At 39.6% G+C, this 21,857-nt stretch overlaps 1 protein-coding gene across 3 annotated transcripts in view; it reads right to left on the reverse strand.

Annotated features, from left to right (window-relative positions):
* The window catches only part of NRG3 (neuregulin 3), a 1,055,004-nt gene that overhangs the window by 239,285 nt on the left and 793,862 nt on the right, over nt 1–21,857 (reverse strand). For all 3 annotated transcript variants that reach the window (XM_027129706.1, XM_027129707.1, XM_027129705.1), the window contains exon 3: nt 4,522–4,595. In XM_027129706.1, coding sequence (XP_026985507.1) covers nt 4,522–4,595 — 74 coding nt within the window. The remainder of the gene's footprint in view (nt 1–4,521; nt 4,596–21,857) is intronic.

Consider the following 21,857-nt stretch of genomic DNA (forward strand, 5'->3'; position numbering starts at 1 on the left):
TGAAACCTTGGCCAGTTCATGGTTCTTCAGTTCCATCTAGCTCTGCCTTAAGGCTAGAGATGGTACCTGACCTGGGTGGGTACTGGAGATAAGAGAAAACAGGAGTCTACAGGTCGATCCTGTATTTGTGAGGAAAATGGATTTGTTCCAAAGCAATTACATTAGAAATCATCAAGAAGATGACGGCGCTTCCTGGAAGTTCACAGTGGCTATCCATGTGTTGGCAGCAGTAGGAAGCAGGGGACAGGTATAAGCTCTTCAGGAATTCTAGATTAGCTGGTCCTGGCTCCCCCACAGAAGGTCACGTCCTCTTGATCTTGATGAAAGTCTGCTCCTCTCACTGTCTTTCTTCTGAACCCCTGCTTATTCATCCTTATGACGGGAATGTGGCTTCCATACCCTGGGTCCCTATGAGGTTTTGAGTAATCTGACAATGCATTATGCTTTTCCGAAAACTGACATCAAGAGATTGTATAAGTTTGATTCTTATGTGTATACAAGTCTTCCTGAGTAGAGCTGACTACAGGTTCAGCTTGTGAGTTTTTGGAATAACAGGTCTGAAGACCCAGCCTGGGGCCACAGTGCAAACACTGGTCCTATCAGCCATTGAGTTTCTCACAGTGACATCCTGGCTTTGTTTCCCTAAATGCATGTAACTTGAGGTTATTATTATTATTATAATTATAATAAATTAATTGACAAAGGTACACATTTCTGATCAACTCTGCATCGCCTGGGGGAGAATAAAACAGCAGAGACTTCTACCCACTGTTCCTTAGGATTTCACTAAATAGAACATGCAATCAGAAAATGGGGAGAGAAGAAGGGAGAGAGAGAAGAAAAGGGAGAGAGGAGGAAAAGCAGAGGGAGGGTGTTGGAGGGATGCTTATTTCCAGAGCAGAGTCATTCCAAGATACCATGAGCAGCAAATTAAACGATCCTTCAGCAAGAATTCTGACAAGGAAATTTCATTAGGGATTTACATCTCTATGGAAGCTCAAGTTGCTGCATTAAGATATGAAAATTGTGCAAATATTGCTCCTTAGAATAATGTTTGCTGCAGGTCACTGAGTTTCAGCCAATGAAATTTAGAGTGATAAATATCATATTGAAAATAACTAGAGGAAGGAGGGGCCTAGGAAAGGAAGGAAAGAGCCCTGCAGTTGGGAGCTCAGGTCCCAAAGTCATGTGGATTGGAAGTTAGACTCCAGCATTAACTAGCTGTGGGACCTTGAGCAAGTTGATTTAATATCTCCGAGGCCTAATTTCTTCATCTACAAAATGTGGTCATTTGCCAGTAACTCTGCTGGACTTTGATTGTGAGGGTTTAATGAGATAATCCAAGTAAAGTCCTTTGGCCCAGTGCCTAACACACGTAAACTCTGAACACATATTAGTATGATTACAATGAATGAGCAAGGAAGTAGGCTGATGTTTACCTGGAACTGACCTCCTGTCAATCATGGTGATAGATGCCTATAGGTATTATTATTGGCAGTATACAGATGACAGGCCTGAGGCTCAGGGGCTTAATAAATCTGCCAAGATCACAAAGGAATAAATGTTTCTGCCAGAAACAGGCCCATGCTTATGTGTCTACATGTTTTTCTCCCTCACTAGCCTTGGGGGCCTTAGAGCCTAAATCCTGTTTGTACACTTCTGTACTAAGAGAATCTGACCAATTATAGATGGCCCTTGGTGGGTGCTCAGAAAATATTTGGGGAAGGAATTAATGATCACATAAGTAAATAGATGCATGCATAGATGAATGGGAAATAAATGCTTTTCCCATTTAAACTGTGTCACAGGGACTCACCCGTAGGTTTCTCAATGTTTTGTTTTGTTTTTTTGAATTTCAAGGTGTATAGTCAGGACACTCAAGATGGCTGTTCTCTGGACATCCCCTGCTCAACTAGACTAGTGTCTGCCTCACCTACACCCTACTCACCTGACTGACGTTCTTACATACTTGCCCCAGGCTCCAGCTAATGACTGTCCTAGCTTTAGATCAGAACATCTCCACTCTGATAGCTTATCAAAGGGGCAGTGAGAAGCAGGCTGTCCCTCTGCTGGTTTCCCTGGTAACCAATGAGCCGACCTGATGTTAATTTCCCCTGTAACTGGTGACCCTGCCCCCCACCCCAGCAAAGCCCCCACCATGTTCTGCCCGCCGTCTGCCACAGATGGTGGGGTCCTGCTCCAGGACCTTGCTTCAGACATGTAAGCTTCCTCATCCATTAAGCCACTGCTGTCTCTTGCTGACTCTGGGCTCTTTCTTTGGTGTTGAAGCTGGGCAAGCACAGGGCTTGCAGGCCTGTGTCGTGCGGCCCAACACAAGGCATCCTGGCATTTTGATTCACATAATATGTCATTTTACAGAAAACAGGATAAAAAGGAAAATTTTTCATATACTTCTATAACCCCAATACTTAAAGTTCCCTTTTAGCATTTTAGTATATGTTTTTTTCCACCTTTGGACCAAAGAAAGTTCTTATTGCAATCTTACATGAAAATAATTTTCTAACTTGCTGTTTCACTTAATAGGACTATTTCATACAGCTCTTATTTAAATAATTTACTGGAACATGATCGATGTGCCACATAATGTGCTCCTTAAACATAATCTTGTTTTTCAGAATGTGTCTATTTTTTCACCATTGTAAGTATTGTTGAACTAAATATTTTTGTGTATGTGAGACCAAGGTTTTCAGGGTTGGTGACTCTGATCATGGGATCATTTTTCTTTGAGAAGCACACAGTCCTTATAGCGGCCTCATTCTCAGCTTTTGCAGTGATGGACTATCATATTCAACTGAATGGCAAAGGTTTGATTAGACTGTGTAAAGAAAGATTATTTTACCCATTCTGTACCATATGCAAGCCCTGTCCCAGTACCCGTACTGGACAGATATTCCACAGCTATATAGGAAAAGAGAGAGAAAGGAAGGAAGGAAGGAAGGAAGGAAGGGAGGAAGGGAGGGAGGGAAGAAGGGAGGGGAAGGGAGGAAGCATAAAGGGATGCAAGAAAATAATAAAGAGAAGAAAAGGAAAGGGGACAATAAAAGGGAAGGAAAGAGAAAGAAAGAAGGGGAAAAAAAAAACAAAGAGGGAAGCTAAGTATAATATATCAAAGTGAATAAAAAGAGAAAGAAAGAAATCAGCAAACCCACTCTTCTCTGTAAGATTTCTAGTATTCCAAATTATATGTCTCTAGCCACAACCATACCTTTTAGACATCAGCTTAGCAAGTGGCAAAAATCACAAGATAGGAAAGATTCAACACATTCTAGTAACTGCCCCCTACCTGGGAAACTCCTATAGACCAGAGCCTCACATTTCAGAGAACACAGATCATGGCTAGCTTGGTTGCTGGCTTTTAGGCAACAACCACCTTTCTCTAGGAGAGCTAAATTTGCAAAAAAAAGAGGAGCGAACGCCGTACAGTGGCAGCTTGCCTTGACAAGATAAAACACAAGCAAACTGAATTAAACAAGAATTTCCTTTTTAAAAAATATTACATTTACCCGAGGAAACATACCTCAAAATTCAAGGGGGAAATGGAAATATGCATTTTGAAAAGGTGTTGAAGGATGGCTAAACATGGTCGTTACGCAGCGACGTGCACATTCACAGACCGGGTGACCTCTGGCTGTTGTCAATGCATGATAAAGTTTATGCTATGCATGTTTGGTATTCAGAGAACCAAAATCTTGCCTTTACGATTTGGAAATGTCTGTCATTATCTTCACTGAACTAAACTTCTGATTCACTGAAAGTCCCCTTTTCCTTAGTGGCAATGCAATTGTAGCAGTCATTGAAAGAGCTGATCATTTACAGATAAAGTAAAAATTTCACATTTGACCAGAATTGGGCATATTCATATAGAACGTTACTTTTTACTCTGTATAGAGACAGAAACTAATGAGTGGCAATATTTTTTAGTGGCAAATTGTCTTCTTTCATGAATGGAAAACCAAATAATTTGCCATTGGTACAGTAATCGCTGATACTCGAAGAGTGTTGCTAAAAATGAGGTTTTCACAGTTGGTTTGAAAACTTCTTATATAATTTTTTATGTGTATTTCCTTACTTTAGGAAGGTAAAGGTTAATAGGTTTAATATTTTCACAAATTACCAACCAGTGGGTAAGAAGCAATACGATACTATAGTTCTCATAATACTCTTTTGGATAAAAAATAAGGTCTTTTATGTTTCTATATTCTTGCTTTCATAATGGAGTGATAGTGGGGGAGTCTGAAAGCTAAGGGAGCAGGACTTGCTGCAGCTCCCAGCAGAGGGTTGTGGTAGAGATGAATCTGGAAATCAGACCCCATCCCTGGAGAAGACCTACACCTGGACAGAGACAGTTCTGAACAAACTTTGAATGTGAGTGTCTGTCCCGAGCTCCCACCCTTGGCAGCACTCAGAGACACAAAACTGAGATACAGCCGTCAGTGAGTTAGCAACTGTGGCTCAGAGTTTTATATTGTGTTAGAGACAGAAGAAAAACGCTTGACCTACTTGGATCCGATAAGATGGAATCAGTTTTCGGCAGAAATTGATCACAACGGACTCCTTGGTAGCCTTCTTTGCACCTAAGAAAAGGGGTAAACGACAAACATATGCATGTGTTTGTGAATGGTTCGAGATTTCAACAAGCAAAGTAGCCACCAATTACATCACCGTGAGAACAGTACATTCATGCTTTTGTATGGCTTGGTTCAGTCTGTTTCTAACATTGATAGTAGGTGAATTTTAGTCATGTCTGTGTAAAAAAACAGCACCACTTTGCTTTTATAGTTTTATAGGTAATATCTAATGAGCAAACTTAGTGGCAATGTAAGATGCCCCTCATAGCAGTATGAAGAATGGTTACCCTCATAATTCTGCAGGATTCTTTACGCAACACACTGGTCTCTAAACGACTGCAAATACCCCTTCGTAAAGCATATTGCAAGTGTTATTTTCCTAACAAAAAATCATTTTCTAACATGATTGATCAAATATTATCAGTAGATCTGGGCTGTTTATTTTCCTCGTGTTTTACTAGTTTATTCATTTGCTAATTTTACCTTTTTTTTTTTTTTTTTTTAACTTAGCAATTCTTCCAGTCAGTGCCGCCTAACTGCTGGGTCAGAAATAGCAGCATTTATTTCAGATCCGGCAAGATCTGAAAGGCATCTATCTCTATGTGCAAGGCCTCCGTGCATTTTCTTTAAACTCACATTTTCCTCTCCTCATTTTTCTCTTTTATATTCAGCAAACGGGTGCAAAGTGCGTACTTTCTGCGAGGCAACTTTCCTAAGGTGGGTGCAATTTGGAGGCAGGGAATTTGCCTGAAAGCCCCTGCAATGGGGCATATCGCTTCAGCCCTGCCAGTCCACAGTCTTCTCACGGCTCGCTCAGTCAAGGCTGCTTGGCCGCCTCGGACAGCCTCAGCTCATCAGCGGGCAGTTCAAGGAACAAAATGCAGCTGAGGCTCCGCACGCCTGCCTCTGAGCAGTCTCTGTAAGCAGGGAGGTGGCATTTAGTATATCTGCTTGAAGCTTAATCTCTCATGCTCAAGTTAAGCAGGAGCACATCCATTGTTGCTTGTGGGATGAATCTGTCCTACTTACTGAGGAGGAAATTGTGCTGCTGGCATAAAAATCAGATTTAAAAAACAATCCTCTGGTTGTTAGAAATCGACAAAATCAACAAAAGAATTCAAAGAGATCATTCTGTCAGAGATGGGAGCTGTGGATTCTTTCTTCAGAATATGCTTTGTTTTCTGAGTGTAATAAACACTTTATTAGATAAAGTCTATTGCAACTGGAGCAGTCACAGTGAAAGGCACCTAGGTAATTTTTCTACCTTTCATTGAGCTGAACTGGAATGCAGGTAACGGGGCAGGCTCTCTTCAGCACCTTTTTAAGCCTGGAACGCGGGAGTGTATTTGGCAATTTTCCCTATAGATTGAGAACAAAGACTTCTGACATGTGGACACCCCAAATACCCAACAGGCTATTGAGAGAACTTGCTTAAGCAGACACATATTTTCAGAACCTTTTTAAAAATTCATTTATTGCACTTGAAATAAAGCAGGCATATCACTGGTTCGATAATGGTACAAAGTCAGAAAATACTTAAGACTGAAGCACATGTGTGATGAAGAAATAAATTCCTGTTCTCTGAAAGCTGCCCTAACATTGTTAGTTGGCCTTTATTCAAACTTACCTGAACCGCAGTGTTTGGGTTTTCATTTTCTTGTAATGATGACTTAGGTGCTGGGTGGGTGCTGTAACATGCATTTATTTACTCCTGAGGTTTTTATTTCCAACATATGTGGGGGATTTTAAGCACACTTCACTCTTTGTATCTTCATTTAATATGAAAGTGGTATCCTAGGGAGATAGCTGCTTTTAAGGGGAAGTGCTTTTGTTTTGCTTTGCTTTTTAAGGGGTTTTTATCACTTAAAATGCATTATTCCGTTTGCGTGTGGAGAAGAAAATAAGGGACGATGTTTGAAATTTTTCTAGTCTTCAACTGATTTTCCATGACTTTGAGCCCACTCTGAAGTGTTCAGGCTTCATGGAGTATCAGGAAAATTGCACAGTGTGTTCCTTCATTCTGCCTTCACACCTGTGTGCTGGTATGAAGATAAAAAAGTGTGATGATGTTGGAGCAGCCTGGCCCAGGCTAGGAAACCTGCCGAGGGCTGTGACTGGCTATGCAGCAAAGCCCTGCTCCTTTGTTAAGGTGGCCGCGTCCCTGCTAATCGGTGCTGGATTTTCAGAATGACAAATTAAAATTTCCACTTAAAAATCACACGTCATCTTGATAAGTTCAAATCCATCCAAATTGGAAGACAAAATGTGGCCAGCAGGTAAAGCCAATGAGGTGGATTGAATTTATGACACTGTTAAGGAAATAAAGCAAAAGAAAAAAATGTCTAAGATGCACTTCTGTTGAACAGATTGGGTTTGGCAGACCTTCTGACAGTGTGATAAACAGCACATCTTTTGAGAAATATCATTGCATGTTTGTTTTGGTTTTTGTTAGTTGTGGGGGGATTTTGAGACTGTTTTTTAAGATTTTTTGTTTTCTGAGAGATACAGGTATATGAACAAGAGAAGTTCATATAACAAAGTTCTTTCTGTTTGTTCATCTTAATAAAGCATGACAGAATTAGTAAAATTTTACAAGTACATGTGTAATCTTTAAGGGTAAATACACGTTTGGGAAAAAAAAAAAAAAGCACAAATCTTGCATTAACCAGGTTAAATACTCTATTTCTACTCTGCATTGCTTCAAAGCTCCACTGAATTCATCCACTGCCTGTTCTCTGAATTTATTTATCCCTGAGAAGGCTTGCATCATAGAAATTTTATTAAAAATATCAGTGTTCCCTAGTGGTCTTAACAGGTAAGTTTTGCTTCTACAACTAGATGGCCAAAGAACAGGATTAGAATAGAAAAGACAGCCACGGGTTATAAAGAGTTGGGTAACGAAACTGGGAGAAGTGTTATCCACAGCAGAACAACCACAAAGTCAACTCAGTCAGTAAGAGCTAAGAATTTTATTTTGAAAAAAAAATTAGTCTTAAATTCTGTGTGTTCACCTACATTGAGATGAAGGACTTGTCACTTCAGAAATCAGTGAGTTCTTGATTGTGTTGTGTGTTTTGTTTATTTACAAATTTAAAAGGCAGTGGGGAAGGGCATCATTGAGGAGACAATGTCCAAAGCAGGGTAGGGCGGATGAGGGGTTGAAGAGAACCGTGGTGTGGTAACCCTGAATAAGGGAAACTGGCCCCTGGCAATGAAGTGGGGTCAGAAATTGGAGATTCTGAGCCCAGTTTAAGTGTCAGCAAAGTACCTCTCTTGGTGAGCCTCAGGGCCAAATCACGAACCAGGTCCCTCCCTTTCCACAGGGATAGGGCCAGCTGTATATTTTCAAATGCAGACCTCACTTTTTCTACTCCTTACATCCTTCTGATTTGGCCCTCATGCCCCTCCCACTTGTTCAGCTGTACCTAAAATAACAAGCCACCCCTTCTATTCATGTTTTCCCCTTCTACATCATCCCTGAAGAAAAGCCCAGTTTTAGAGAAAAGTTTTAAAAGGCAATTCTTGGGCAAAAGAAAAGAGAATAATCCTGGCAAAGATAAGAAAATACAAAATGCGAGACTGTCAGCTAGAAGCTCATACTTGATTTGTCTAGGGTGTTAAAGCAGAAGCAGTGACCCTAGCACTCAGCCTGGATGTGGAGGACCCCCAAGGAAGAGACTTTTTAAATGGTCAGCTCATTTGCTGATGTTCCCACAGAAATGGGCATCCTTTGGCCAGCTAAAAGTGGCTCCCACGGTCATCAGCCCACACTACTAACTTCAGACCATGCCCATCTCTTCTCTTACGATACTCACATGCCAATTTATTTCTTTGAACTCATTTTATGAATAGCAACAAATGAGAGCTAAGATTAATGACTTTGAGTGAAAATGAAAGAACTCTCACTTCTCACCAACAGCCTCCCTACATTTCCAGATTATTCTTCCATTTCTCCTGCTTCCTCCTGTTAGGAGAGCAAAGCAAAGCAAAACAAAACAAAAACAAATACCACAAAAACTGTCCCATTGGGGGAACTATACTATCCATCCTCTCAATCCTCATCTGTTGATTCCCTGGTCATTTACTCATTACTGGAAGATGTGATCATTGCTTCACCCCCTTCTTCTCCATTGCTACTCTGTCTTCACTGTCACAGTCTCTGTTATCTACATGGATTCTCAGCCAACACAATGTCTCTTATCACTTCTTCCTCAACTATATCAGAATGATTAACAGTGTCGAGTTTATAGCCTCACTTCTTCACTTAGTATTTGCAATGGATATACTTTACGCAAACCTTTTAATATCCCTGTTCCCCACTTTAAACCCGAACAAAATGGGAATGATACCAGGAAGGAGAAAAAATAAACAAGCACGCATGGTTGATATTACATACGTGAATTTTGGCCATTCTTATGCTTAGGGACCTTCTACCTCGCGTATTTGCAGAGATGCATTTTACGTAATTTACAGAGAGAAATATATGGAGGTTAGAAAAATGTTCAACTGTTTGCTTCAATCCTGGTGTAGGGCCTGGTCTCTGCATACATTTTAGAGAAAGTATACATGCTTCCTTCTTGGAAACTTGATTTTAGACATAAAATTCAAACTAGCAGAAATCGATTAACTTCACAAGAGAAATGGTGGCAAACTATATGGTTTGTTTCCTGACTGTACCAACTTTTACTCATAGACCAAAAAATGGTAGTTACTCTTCGGTGTTACAGGAAAGTAGACACTTTGTCAGTGATATACAAGTCTGCCAATTTTAAGGGGTCTATTAAATGCTGATTTGATAAAAGAACAATCCCTCCAGTTTGGCAATTATCTCCTGCCAATTCTCCTCAGCCTCAATGTCAGCCCTTGGTTGGGAAAAATGGAAACATCATCAGGCGTTTAAACTTTACATTTTAGAGGCAGAGTGGTTTGGAGAACAGCCTGGTTTTAAATCCAGGATCGGCTATTTACTAGCTGCTTAGCCTTCCTCTGCCTCCTTTTCTTCATCTGTAACTTGGAGATAATAATAGTAGCTCCCTCCTAGAATTATTATTAGGAATAAATAACACCTGTTGTTCATGGTAAGCTCTCAACACGTGTTAGTTTTTTAAAAATATTCTTTGAATTTGGAATCATCATCCCAGCTTTTCAAGTGAGGAAACGGAGGTTCAGAAAGGTTAAGCATCTTGTTCCAAAATCACACAGCCAGTGAGTACTTGAACTAGGTACACACTCAGCCGGAGTTGACTTTAAAGTCCTTGCTTGATCTGTGGCACTTTCTGACATTCTTCATGGAAATTCAGTAGATACATAAATCATCATTCACCCAGGTATCTTTCCTAAGATTAGTATTTAAAAATATGGTCCAAATATCATGAACTGAAGCCATGATTTATGGTAAGAATTAAAGACCTAGATTTGTAAGTTATTATCCAATTTCAAAATGTTCTTAAGCAAACCATGTCACAGAGGCTGGTCACTGATTTAAAGGCAAATGTCCCTAGCTTTGTGTTAATTTAAGGGGTGTTCACTAACTATGGACCTTGAGGAGTACCACTCTTAAAGAACGACATTTCTTGATTGTGGACTGTCCTCAGTTTAATAAAAAAGAAAAAGAAAATGAAAAAAGAAAGAAAGAAAAAAAAAACAGAAACAAAACAAACAAAAACAGAGGATACAGTTTCAGCAAGTGAATGAATTGCCCAGCATGGAAGAGATGGGGGGTTCTGGAGCCAGAATCCCAAACCAGGTCTCTATCTGAATGCAAATGTGTGCTGGGGGGGACCAGAAACTTTTCTAGCTAAGGATCTGCGGCCTAGAATTATAGGCTCAAAAATTAATGGTGTTAGAACAAATTCCCTTCCCTGCCACTCACTGCTGAAACGGAGATCTAGGTTTTGCTATGGAGAATACTGTGACACTGATTAAGGTGTAAGTTTTCTTTAGCTGAATTTAGAACTTAATTAAGTGGTCTTATTTAAAAGGAGCACTAATTAAGACAGCAAGATCTTTAAGTTAATCAACTGGAATTAAATTTACCTGTAGCCTGGCTGTAGGTACAGTCTTTCTAAAATCCTTTGAACTACAGATGGAAGAATTTAGAATCAGATTATTTTAAATTGCAGAGCAACAACTGTCTTCAAAAGCATGAGGGTCCTCCAATGTGTTATCAACAGCTTTCAAATAGATCACAAATTCCATGGCTGAGGCAATGTTGCTTATGTCACTCACCTTACAACCATGATTATTCTTGCAAATGAAGCTATACCTGCAATTTTCAGAAAATGTAATAATTTTTAAAATTTCCCCTTAGCAAAGTTTGAATTCAAAAGTAGATGGAGGCCAATTACTTCATCATGAGACTGATATGATTTCAGAAGTGAATCTGAAAGCATCTGCTCAAATTCAGGAGGCGTGTTGCATTCAGTTACTATTTGAGCCCTAAAGACGAAAAGGAAAAGGATGATTTCAAGTCTGAGACATTAAAAAAATATAAGAAACATGTGTTTCCTCAACTGCAAGTTCCTCTCAACCATGTGTAAACATTAGGTTCCTGGTCCAGCAGTCACCCATACACTTCATTGGTCAATTTTAGTACCAGAGGGACAGAACCTGTTTACATCGTCCTCTTACTCCCATATATGGTACATGCACTTTTGAACAATCAGTGGCTAAGGAGTTCTCATGTCAGTCTGAATAAATATCTTGGCCTTTATAGAAATTTCTGACCCTATTTGGTCAAGAGCCTCACTCAGCCTTACTACTTCATTAACAAAATTAAAACACATAACATGACGTGAAGGTACTACGCAGCTTAGAGTGCATAGCAATAGTACCCAAAGCAGCTATGTGGGCTGAAAAAGCCATTCTATCTAACTTAGCTTTGATTTTTACTGCATCTAAAAGAAAAAAGAATCCCTTTTTAGGCTAAGAAGGTAAATTAAGAAGTAATCTATTGGCCTTCTTGCAGGAAGACTAATTTCAATATCACATTAGAGGTAGTAAAATAATCATTGTCTTTATTAAGAGCAAAAGGGTTAGGGAATAATAATGACAAGTGGAGGATAGATGGAATTTTGCTTTATAAATTCAAATTGAGAAAATGTTATGTCATTAGTTTCCTAGTATACATAAATTCTAACATGACGAACATGAGATTCTAGCTTTCAAGGGAGGTAGCCTGTTATGGTGGAAAAGGTATGTCCTATGGATGCAGAATGACCCCTAATTCTGCCACTTAGAGGTATGACAGAGGTCAGTGACTGACCTCTCTAAGGTCTCAGGTGCTCATCTCTAAGTGGGGTTATGAGCCTTGATTTCGTGTGTGCTCTGTGCACATTGCACACACACAGACATAGACACACATTGCCCCCAATGCTTATAAATATGTTTAGTAATCAGAAAATTCAGGCAGATAATTAAGGTTCTAACATTAAAGTCAGAGGACAGTCATGCTCCCTTCCCCCACTTCTTTAGTTAATTCAAAGTTCCCATGACTGCCTTTGATAGTTCCCAGCCAACAATGGACCGGGATTTATTGTCCCAACTACTCCCTATGATTCCTCTTTATTCTTTTCACTTAAGATGTCGCTAAGATTGTGAGATTAGCCAATCACAGACTTTCTCTGAGGCTTAAGGTTCAACTATTAGCAGATTCCTTCACTTTTCTCTCTCTACTTTCTTGAAATTAGAAGTGTAATGGACTCACAGGTTGAGACTAGTCAGTGGAAGAAAAGTGACGACCGTCTTTCCCAGCTCACAGTTCAGCGAGAAATGTAAAACTGAGCCAGAGGAAAACATGCTGAACTTGCCATTTTAGTCAACTTGGGCTGCCATAGAAACACATCATAGACTGGGTGGCTTAAACAACAGAAAATTATTTTCCCACAGTTCTGAAGACTAGAGGTCCAAGATCCAGGTGTCAGCAAGGTATGCGTCTGGTGAGGGCTCTCCCTTTGGGTCGCAGGTGGCTGCTTTCTGTTACCTCACATGGTGGAGAGAGAGAGACTGATCTGGCGCTCCCTCTTCAATCTCTCTCTGCCACTTCTTCGAAGGCCACCAATCCTATCAGAATAGGACTCCACCTGTATGGTCGCATTTAACCTTAATTATCTCTAAAAGACCCTATCTCCAGATACAATCACACCGGAATTTAACGCTTGAACATACGAGTTTTCAGAAGACACGATTCAGTCCATGACCGTTACTAAGCTGGGTAACATAGCTATAGAGTAGCAAAGACCAGAATTTGGATTCTCCCGTATTTAGGGTTTCCAGATAAAATAGAGAACACCCAGTTAAATCTGAATTTCAAATAACATATTTTTTTGACATCAGTGTGTCCCACAGGTAATATGTGGGACATACTTATACTAAAAATGTATTCATTATTTATCTGGCATTTAAATTTAACCGGGTGTCCTGTATTTTATTCCCTAGATCCGGCAACTGTACCTACATGAGAGTAAAAGCATCTGAATAGTCAGAGAAGTAAGAACCATCAATAGGAACACCTAGATTAAAGTTAACGTATACTATTTTTGCTATCACTATATCTTGTTCTGATAAATTTAGCAATCTCTTGTTTTAAGGATAAGGAGCCTGGGCACATTATATTTATTTCTATCAACCATGCAAGGGACATAATGAGCTCACAGAGTCTGGAGGAGGAGAATAGGAATTTCAATAGCTAGCTCTGAAATGGCCAAAGCGCTGAAAGGCTACTTCCAGAATGTGGTGAAGATCAGATGAAGTAATGTTGTTTGTAAACGTTAGGTGCAGATCTGTGACTTGATCATGTGAATCACTAGCTACTCTTTTGCATACGTTCTGAATAAACTGTAAGAGCATCCTGGCCAGGAGCCCAAGTAATACCAAAGGAAGAAAGAGGGCCCATTCTCCCTCCTTCATTCTGCAGCTCACTTTACTTAGGATCATTTCCATACTGAGGCACTCACACGCTGTTGAATTTGCAAAGCGGTGAACACAGATGTGGAATACAGGGCAACGCTAACCTAAAATCAAAGACACAACATAAGAAGAGGCTCCTCTGGAGGAGTGTGATGTCCTTTCTGGAATTCACTGCTCTCAGAAGGAGACAGTGAGAGAGCATGATATCAACAAGAGATCAAACAGACCAGCCTTGTTCCTTGCCTGGGTAGTGTGGGTGATTCCTGAAGCAAAGCCATACACAGCTTGATAAGGAAGAGTGAAAAGAAAAGAAATCTGAGACATACATCTTATTTAAAAGGCATCTTTATGATTGGCATTAGAAAGCAGAGAAGGAGCTCATTAGCAAAAGAACTGATAAAACCACTCACAGCATGCTTCAAAATGAAGCAGTAATAATTACTGCCTCTCTAAGAAAGGGGGCAAAATACCCACACAATGTCATTCACAAATCTGTTTGCAGACATCACAGAGCAAGCTGCAAGAAGTCCCACAGCTTTCAGATTTAATTAAGTGAAGAAAGCAAAAAAAAAAAAGACTCTTACAGCTCACATGCCTGGATCATAGAAATTCTACGTGAAACATGATTTTTTTAAAAGCCATTTTAGAAACCCCTAGAGTTTGCTGAACCCTCATTCAACAGCATAATTTCCCCTGTTTCTCCCAGGATATTGTACAATCCACGAACGGTGCAGCATTTCTGCCGGCTAAAGGAAGTGGGCAGCTTTGATCCGAATTACAATAATATATCTCCTTTGTGTGATAAATGATTTACTGCTGAGGATAAATGGATATAATCTTTCATTATGTATGACATTCATCAGCAACAAGGAAGCTTTGGACTGAATGGAAAGTGATTTCATATTAAAAGCCTCATGCAACTCAGACTGAGATGAAAGTGGGGTCTTGCCTTGAAAAAAAAAAAAGGCACAGGCTTGTAAGTTTAAATGGATGCTCAGTCTAATATAATTGTTACTGTAAGTTTGAAAATCTGATAGGAGGAAACCAGGGAAATATGTAACTACATCAACCTCAGTTTTGCACAAAAAAGCCCCATTTCTTAACCATATTATTCTACTTACTGAAATGTGTCATTAAGTCTAACTTTGAGAACTGAGCGTAGTGATAGAACCAGGTAGGGAGGAGGGAGTAGAAGTGGGGGGTTGTGTAAGTGACTTAAATTCCCATGATTATGGAAAGTCAATGTATCATAACTAAAGTAGATAAAGAAACAGAGGCTTCATATGTTATTTAGAGATATGAAGTTAACAAGCAGGAAAATACCAAATGAAAATGGTTTACTAAGCACGTCCAAGTGTTTGGGGAGGGGTGCATGTTGGGGGAATCGGGCATGGGGAATTAGTGCAAAAGGATAAGATCAAGGCTGGTGGCTTTTCATTATAAGCACATTTGTATTTTTTATTTAAAAAATATATACACTTAGATGATGAAGACATGTAAGTAGAGCAAATCATTTAATTTTAAAAATGATTCAGGGCTTCCCTGGTGGTGCAGTGGTTGAGAGTCCGCCTGCCGATGCAGGGGACACGGGTTCGTGCCCCGGTCCGGGAAGATCCCACATGCCGTGGAGCCGCTGGGCCCGTGAGCCGTGGCCGCTGAGCCTGCACGTCCAGAGCCTGTGCTCTGCAACGGGAGAGGCCACAACAGTGAGAGGACCGCGTACCGCAAAAAAAAAAAAAACACTGGTCGCCAGGGGTTGGGTTGGGGGTTAAGAAATGAATAGGCAGAGCACAGAGCATCATCCAGTGCTCTTCCTGCTATTTCACATTTCCTCTTAAAAAGAAAAGAAATTCCTAAATCTACATGCTATCTCTGATGCCAATGTTTTAGTCATTCCAGTGAAAGCATATGTTTTGTTGGAGATCAGTCAGCACAGTACAACTGGCTAGAGTTCTGGTAACCAAGCAAGGTCAGGAAGAGGTGGCGATATCAATGTCCCTAGCTTGGACAAGATCAGATAGTGAAATATGTTCTAAAGCTGAATGTCATATGGAAAGTGGGAAAATAACACAATGGCACGGGTAAGGATGGGTAAGCTAGAGAAGACATAGGAGGGGGGATATTCTTCCTGATGGTGACATGGGTAAGATTCTTGACCTTTAATTAAAACGAAGGAATATGCAATCTGGTACAGGTAGGTTGACAAAAATTAAGTAACCGTCCACAGTCAGCAAATTCAAAATAGAATTCAAAGGAATGTTATTTAACTGGAGTGTTTGGTAGGTTGAAATAGAAACTCAGTAGGTGAGTAGTGACTTGAAATCGATAAAATATGACTATGTTCTAAAAAAAGAGAGAGATTCAGTTAATCAGGTTATGGGTGATGTATCTGATATTCCTATATGTGTTTTACCTAGGAATAAATCCAGGAGAAAGTGCTATCAGAAAGCGCTTCTGCATCTTGTAGTGTAACAGATGAGCAATCTGGGCTCCTAGAAGACTTCTTCTGCTCAAAGCACAGTGCTGAGAGATTTACAAAGGTTAGACAAAGTAATCCTCATGAAACTGATAAAAAGGAGATGGGGTTAACACTCTTTTATAGATGAGGAGATTGAAGTTTTAGAGAAATTAACTTCTGTGTCCCAGGACACATGGAAAGTATGTGTTAGAACTTGGATTGGACAAGTTAAACCAACACTAGAGATCGTATTTATTTCTCTACCCCGTGTCGTCTGTGACTGTTCAGATTGTGTTATGTATCTATTTAAAGGGCCCTACTTCATTAATTACTTTTTGAGGAGGAGAGGACCTATCATTTTATGCTTATGGTACGAATAAAGATAAAAGCGAAACTAAGAGTTTAACGATTTGCCCACAGTTATATCATGGCATAATTGAATTAACTTGAAAAAGCGTAAAAGAAAAATACAGTGATATTTAATGTGGCTTTTTTTAAAAATGTAGACTCAATAATATATTATCACATTCTAATCTCTCAATTCATATGCTCATTCAAAATTATATATATTGAGAAAGAAAAAGTTGGTATATCTGAAAGCAGAAACCTCTTTAAATATTTGAAACCAGGAAATTTAATAGACAATTGATTGATCACATGAAAGAAAGGGTAAGAAGCTAAAGGAAGAACAATAGGGTCACACAGGAATTGACAACAACATGAAATCACTCTCACCCCTAGGCTGAAGGGATAAAGTCTGAGTCCAGGAAACTAGGATAAATCCAGTGGGTCCATCAGACCAGAGCTGGAACCCTAAATGAAACTAGCTGCTGCTGGAAATAAACCGGGAAACAGAGAAAACAGAAGGTAGAGAGAGAGAGAGAGAGAGGAAAAAATAGAACAGGAAATAGAGTCCTGCCTTCCAATTTAGTGCTTCCTACCAGCCAACTCCACTCAGAAGCCATTGGTCCAGACAGCCTAAGAAATGTGGTTCTGAAATAGAGAAAAGAATAAAAGATGGGCAGAGTATAGATGTAAAGCAAACAGGTAACCGATCAGTTGAGTTGGTTATACATGGGGTACACACTCTAGATAGCACACAATTAGGTATATATCCACATATTTATACCTATATAACACAAACACCCATGCAATTTAACACGAGCAGCAGAAGGCCATTATCCCCAGTCATTCTAGACAACAGAAATCTTACTAAACTTGTAAAAACTATACTATTAAGCCTTTGCATCAGTCTTCACTAGGAATCTTCCCTACTCCTTCCAATCTACACCCACCTCTACCACATACACTCACGGGCACCTAAATGCACATGCACGGGCCCAAACTCTCCCGTTCACATCCTGCTCACAGCACCTTGAGGGGTATAATTCACCCCTCTGGGCGCTCATTTCCTCCTCTGCCAACAGGGCTAATCGCCCTGGCCTAGTGCACAAAAGAGAGCCGTACCTATTAATTTACGTAAAGCTCATAAACTCTCGTGAAGATGAAAAGCTCTAGTTTTCTCATTCTGTTCCTTTGCTTCAAATAAAAAAGCTACCTTATATAAAGGTTTCTGGGGGGTTTACTACCAGACTTCTATCTAGAAAAAGTTGTACCACAATTACAACTTTAATGACCTACTCTAAAAATTCCCAAGGCTACGACATAATTAGTTCATTTTATAATCAGTACTTAAAAAAAATCATTTGTCAGAAGTAAATAAGAAGTGACTGGGGCTCTTGGAAGTAATCTACATTATTTGATGTAGAAAAGGGAGAAGTCATATTTATCAAGTACCTACAGTTTTTCAGATTCTGTGCTAGGCACTTTACACAACTACCTATATATTCCACCCAGGATTTTTATGTCAGTATTGTTTTATTTGTGGTTTTAAAGGCGAAACATAGAGGTTTGGAATGATTAAGTAATTTGATCAAGTCACAAAGCTAGTAAGGTTTGAAGTTGTGATTTGTGTCCAGGGCGTTTTGCCAGTGACTCTTCATTGCTGAACACTGGAAAGCTTGTAACTTACTTTTCCTGAGCCCACAGCTGTCAACCCCTATATTAGAACCTTTAGTGTCAACAGTAACTTTTGCTACAAACAGGAAGTAGACATTGAACAGTAGAAGAGAAGTCATCAGAATCAAGAAGGCTGCCCTGTTGTTAGTACAAAGAAACCACACCTAGAATAGGTTTACTTGCAGACAGCACCCTTTAAAAGGGAAACTGAAAATAAATTATTTAGAAGAACATGTTGATGAATGGCAGAACTGGAGACAGTCGACTTTGAGGGGAGGAAAGTGGGGTTGTCATCACATAGCTGATGACTAGCTTGGGACACTTGTTACGGGAGGCCTTGATGTACACAACGACCTACCAGTGAGTGGGAGTGGAAGGGACTGAGATGCTGGCTCACTCTAAGGAAAGATTTTTTTTTTTCTACATCTTTATTGGAGTATAGTTGCTTTACAATGGTGTGTTATTTTCTGCTTTATAACTAAGTGAATCAGTTATACATATACATATGTCCCCATATCTCTTCCCTCTTGCGTCTCCCTCCCTCCCACCCTCCCTATCCCATCCCTCTAGGTGATCACAAAGCACCGAGCTGATCTCCCTGTGCTATGCAGCTGCTTCCCACTAGCTATCTATTTTACGTTTGGTAGTGTATATATGTACATGCCGCTCTCTCACTTCGCCCCAGCTTACCCTTCCCACTCCCTATATCCTCAAGTCCATTCTTTAGTAGGTCTGTGTCTTTATTCCTGTCTTACTCCTCGGTTCTTCATGACCTTATTTTTCTTTTTTTTGATTCCATATATATGTGTTAGCATACGGTATTTGTTTTTCTCTTTGACTTACTTCACTCTGTATGACAGACTCTAGGCCCATCCACCTCACTACAAATAACTCAGTTTCGTTTCTTTTTATGGCTGAGTAATATTCCATTGTATATATGTGCCACATCTTCTTTATCCATTCATCTGTTGATGGACACTTACGTTGCTTCCATGTCCTGGCTACTGTAAATAGAGCTGCAATGAACACTGCAGTACATGACTCTTTTTGAATTATGGTTTTCTCAGGGTATATACCCAGTAGTGGGATCGCTGGGTTGTATGGTAGTTCTATTTGTAGTTTTTTAAGGAACCTCCATACTGTTCTCCATAGTGGCTGTACCAATTCACATTCCCACCAACAGTGCAGCAGGGTTCCCTTTTCTCCACACCCTCTCCAGCATTTATTGTTTCTAGATTTTTTGATGATGGCCATTCTGACCGGTGTGAGATGATATCTCATTGTAGTTTTGATTTGCATGTCTCTAATGATTAATGATGTTGAGCATTCTTTCATGTGTTTGTTGGCAATCTGTATATCTTCTTTGGAGAATGTCTATTTAGGTCTTCTGCCCATTTTTGGATTGGATTGTTTGTTTTTCTGATACTGAGCTGCATGAGCTGCAGGAAAGACTTTTAAACGCATCCCTACAGAAGTGGAATGTTACTTCAGTGGCCCAAAACCACTTGGTTGAAAAATTCAGTGTTCCTGTATACTCAAATTACTCAAAATCTGCTCTGTTTGGAGATGATGTAAGAGTTTTCTCTTATGCATAAGTCAATATTTTTCTACAAATCAGTGACATTGGATGAGTACATTGAAGAAGCAGCAGATGCCAAAACATTTGCTTATAGAGTATTCCATCTTTAACCATCATCATCACTGTTCTATATGAGAAATTATTTACATAATACAAAGCTCATGGTTTAGGATGAAGCATCAGATGAACCAAACTATTTCTAGATGCAAAACTTACTAAATTTCAATACACCTTTATATTTTTTAAGGTATTATGTTTTTTCCCTTTATTTTGATTAGGATTTGTTCCTGAGTTTAGCCCACATTAACTAATGAAAGAACTAGTAAAAACTAGTTCTAATTTTAAAATATGTGATTTCATATTCATAAATTTATTTTCATTGATTACCTAGAAACCATTTTCCTCAATAAAAATATTTTTGAAAGGTACTTGCTTTAAAATTTCATAATTTGAACATCTATATTCTTGTGAACAAACCATTTAAATTTCCTGTTATAGAGTAAGTTCTTTTGATTACCAGCCCACTAGTTGTTCTCTATGGATCCTTTAAATTATGCATAAACACCTTTGCAATCAATGGTAATCAGTTTCCACCCTAATTTGCTTCCATGATGTTATTAGACTTGGAATAGCTATAGTGTTGGAATCTCTAGAGCCTGTGATTCCTTTTTAACAGCTTTCCTCAATAATTTTAAGTGCCTTTCTTGAAATGAATTAGCTTCAGTTTCGTATGGACAAAGAAAAGTTAGTTTCATCAGGTGTTACTGAAGCTGAGTTCAATTTTAGTTATCATTAGCAGGCCACATGGGACCTCTATGTCCATACCTCTCTTAGAGGACTTCTACAGGGTGACCAATCATCTAGAAATGGGTGTGCTCTGAGTCTCAGAACCAATGCTTTCGTGAAGAAGGCTGTAAGTGATTCTCTCTCTCTCTGAGGTTCCCATCTGCCTTAATCTGAGATATATGGAGGGGTGTGCGTGTGCGTGCGTGCGTGTATGTATACGCACACACGTGCATACTTGGGTTTGAGTTCAAATAACAATTTTCATGTGAAAGCATATATCTGTGTATGATATGTGTGTGTGTTTATTATTTTCTCCATGGTGGTTTGGAGGTTGGGTGGGGTGGTGCTGAGGCTGGAAGCAAGGAACACAGCTTGAGGTGACTGTAGTGGTCCTGGCAGAACACCAGACTGTGGCGTCACGGTTCCCCACCCACACTGGAAGCCAGAGACAAGCAGATTCCCACTAGCTCTTCTGCTTTTTTAAGAAGAATTATGTCACTTTATCTCAGTGCTATACAATATGAGAAGATAATATTTCCTCTTAGAACATATGCATGCTTAATAATACCTCCATTTACAAATTTACTTCTATGCTAATTATCTAAAATATTCTCTATTCACCTTGAGGTCTTCCTGCCGTTGTTTCTAAATCATTATTCTTCCAATTAATCAGATTATTGTATTATTTCTACAGAAATGCATTTATACAAAAACAACCTCAAGTTCACTTTTTTGTTTGTTTACATCTTAATAGTCCACTGACATTGTCTCTCCTTTATGTCAAAGATTTGACACAATTCTTTAAATATAATAAAAATAACTAATATTAACTGAACATTTGGAAATCAACAACAAAATACACATTTTATATGTATTATCATTAAACCTCTGTCCTGTGATATTTCCAACTCAATTCCCATTTATTTGTTGAGGAAACTGAGTCTCAAACATTTATATATGTATATGGAAATAACAGCTAGAAACAGGAAAGATACAATGCGCCACCTTGGAAGGTAATGTACTTTCTGTCACTATAATACTCAAGCAGAGGTGGGATGACAACTTGTCAGGGATGCCACCGGAAAGAGTCAAGATTCACACTCAGGTCTCGAAACTCCTAAATCTGTCCTCTTTTTCCTCAACCCTACTCAAAAAATACAGTCTCACTATTGAGACGCTAAATAGTGGTGATGATGCTGAGGGGAGTTACAAAATGAACTTCTTTCTATTTAATATTCAGAAAATCAAAGATAAGCACTTGGAGTGAAAGGGCTACATTTTATTTTTCATTTTGATGTTTAAGAATACACAGTCAGGGGCTTCCCTGGTGGCGCAGTGGTTGAGAGTCCACCTGCCGATGCTGGGGACACGGGTTTGTGCCCCGGTCCGGGAAGATCCCACATGCCGCGGAGCAGCTGGGCCCGTGAGGCATGGCCGCTGAGCCTGCGCGTCCGGAGCCTGTGCTCCGCAGTGGGAGAGGCCACAACAGTGGCCAAAAAAAAAAAAAGAATACACAGTC

This window comes from Aethalodelphis obliquidens, unplaced genomic scaffold (assembly GCF_003676395.1).
Source record: "Aethalodelphis obliquidens isolate GAN/ISIS:26980383/991018 unplaced genomic scaffold, ASM367639v1 scaffold37, whole genome shotgun sequence".
Lineage (NCBI taxonomy): Eukaryota > Metazoa > Chordata > Mammalia > Artiodactyla > Delphinidae > Aethalodelphis > Aethalodelphis obliquidens.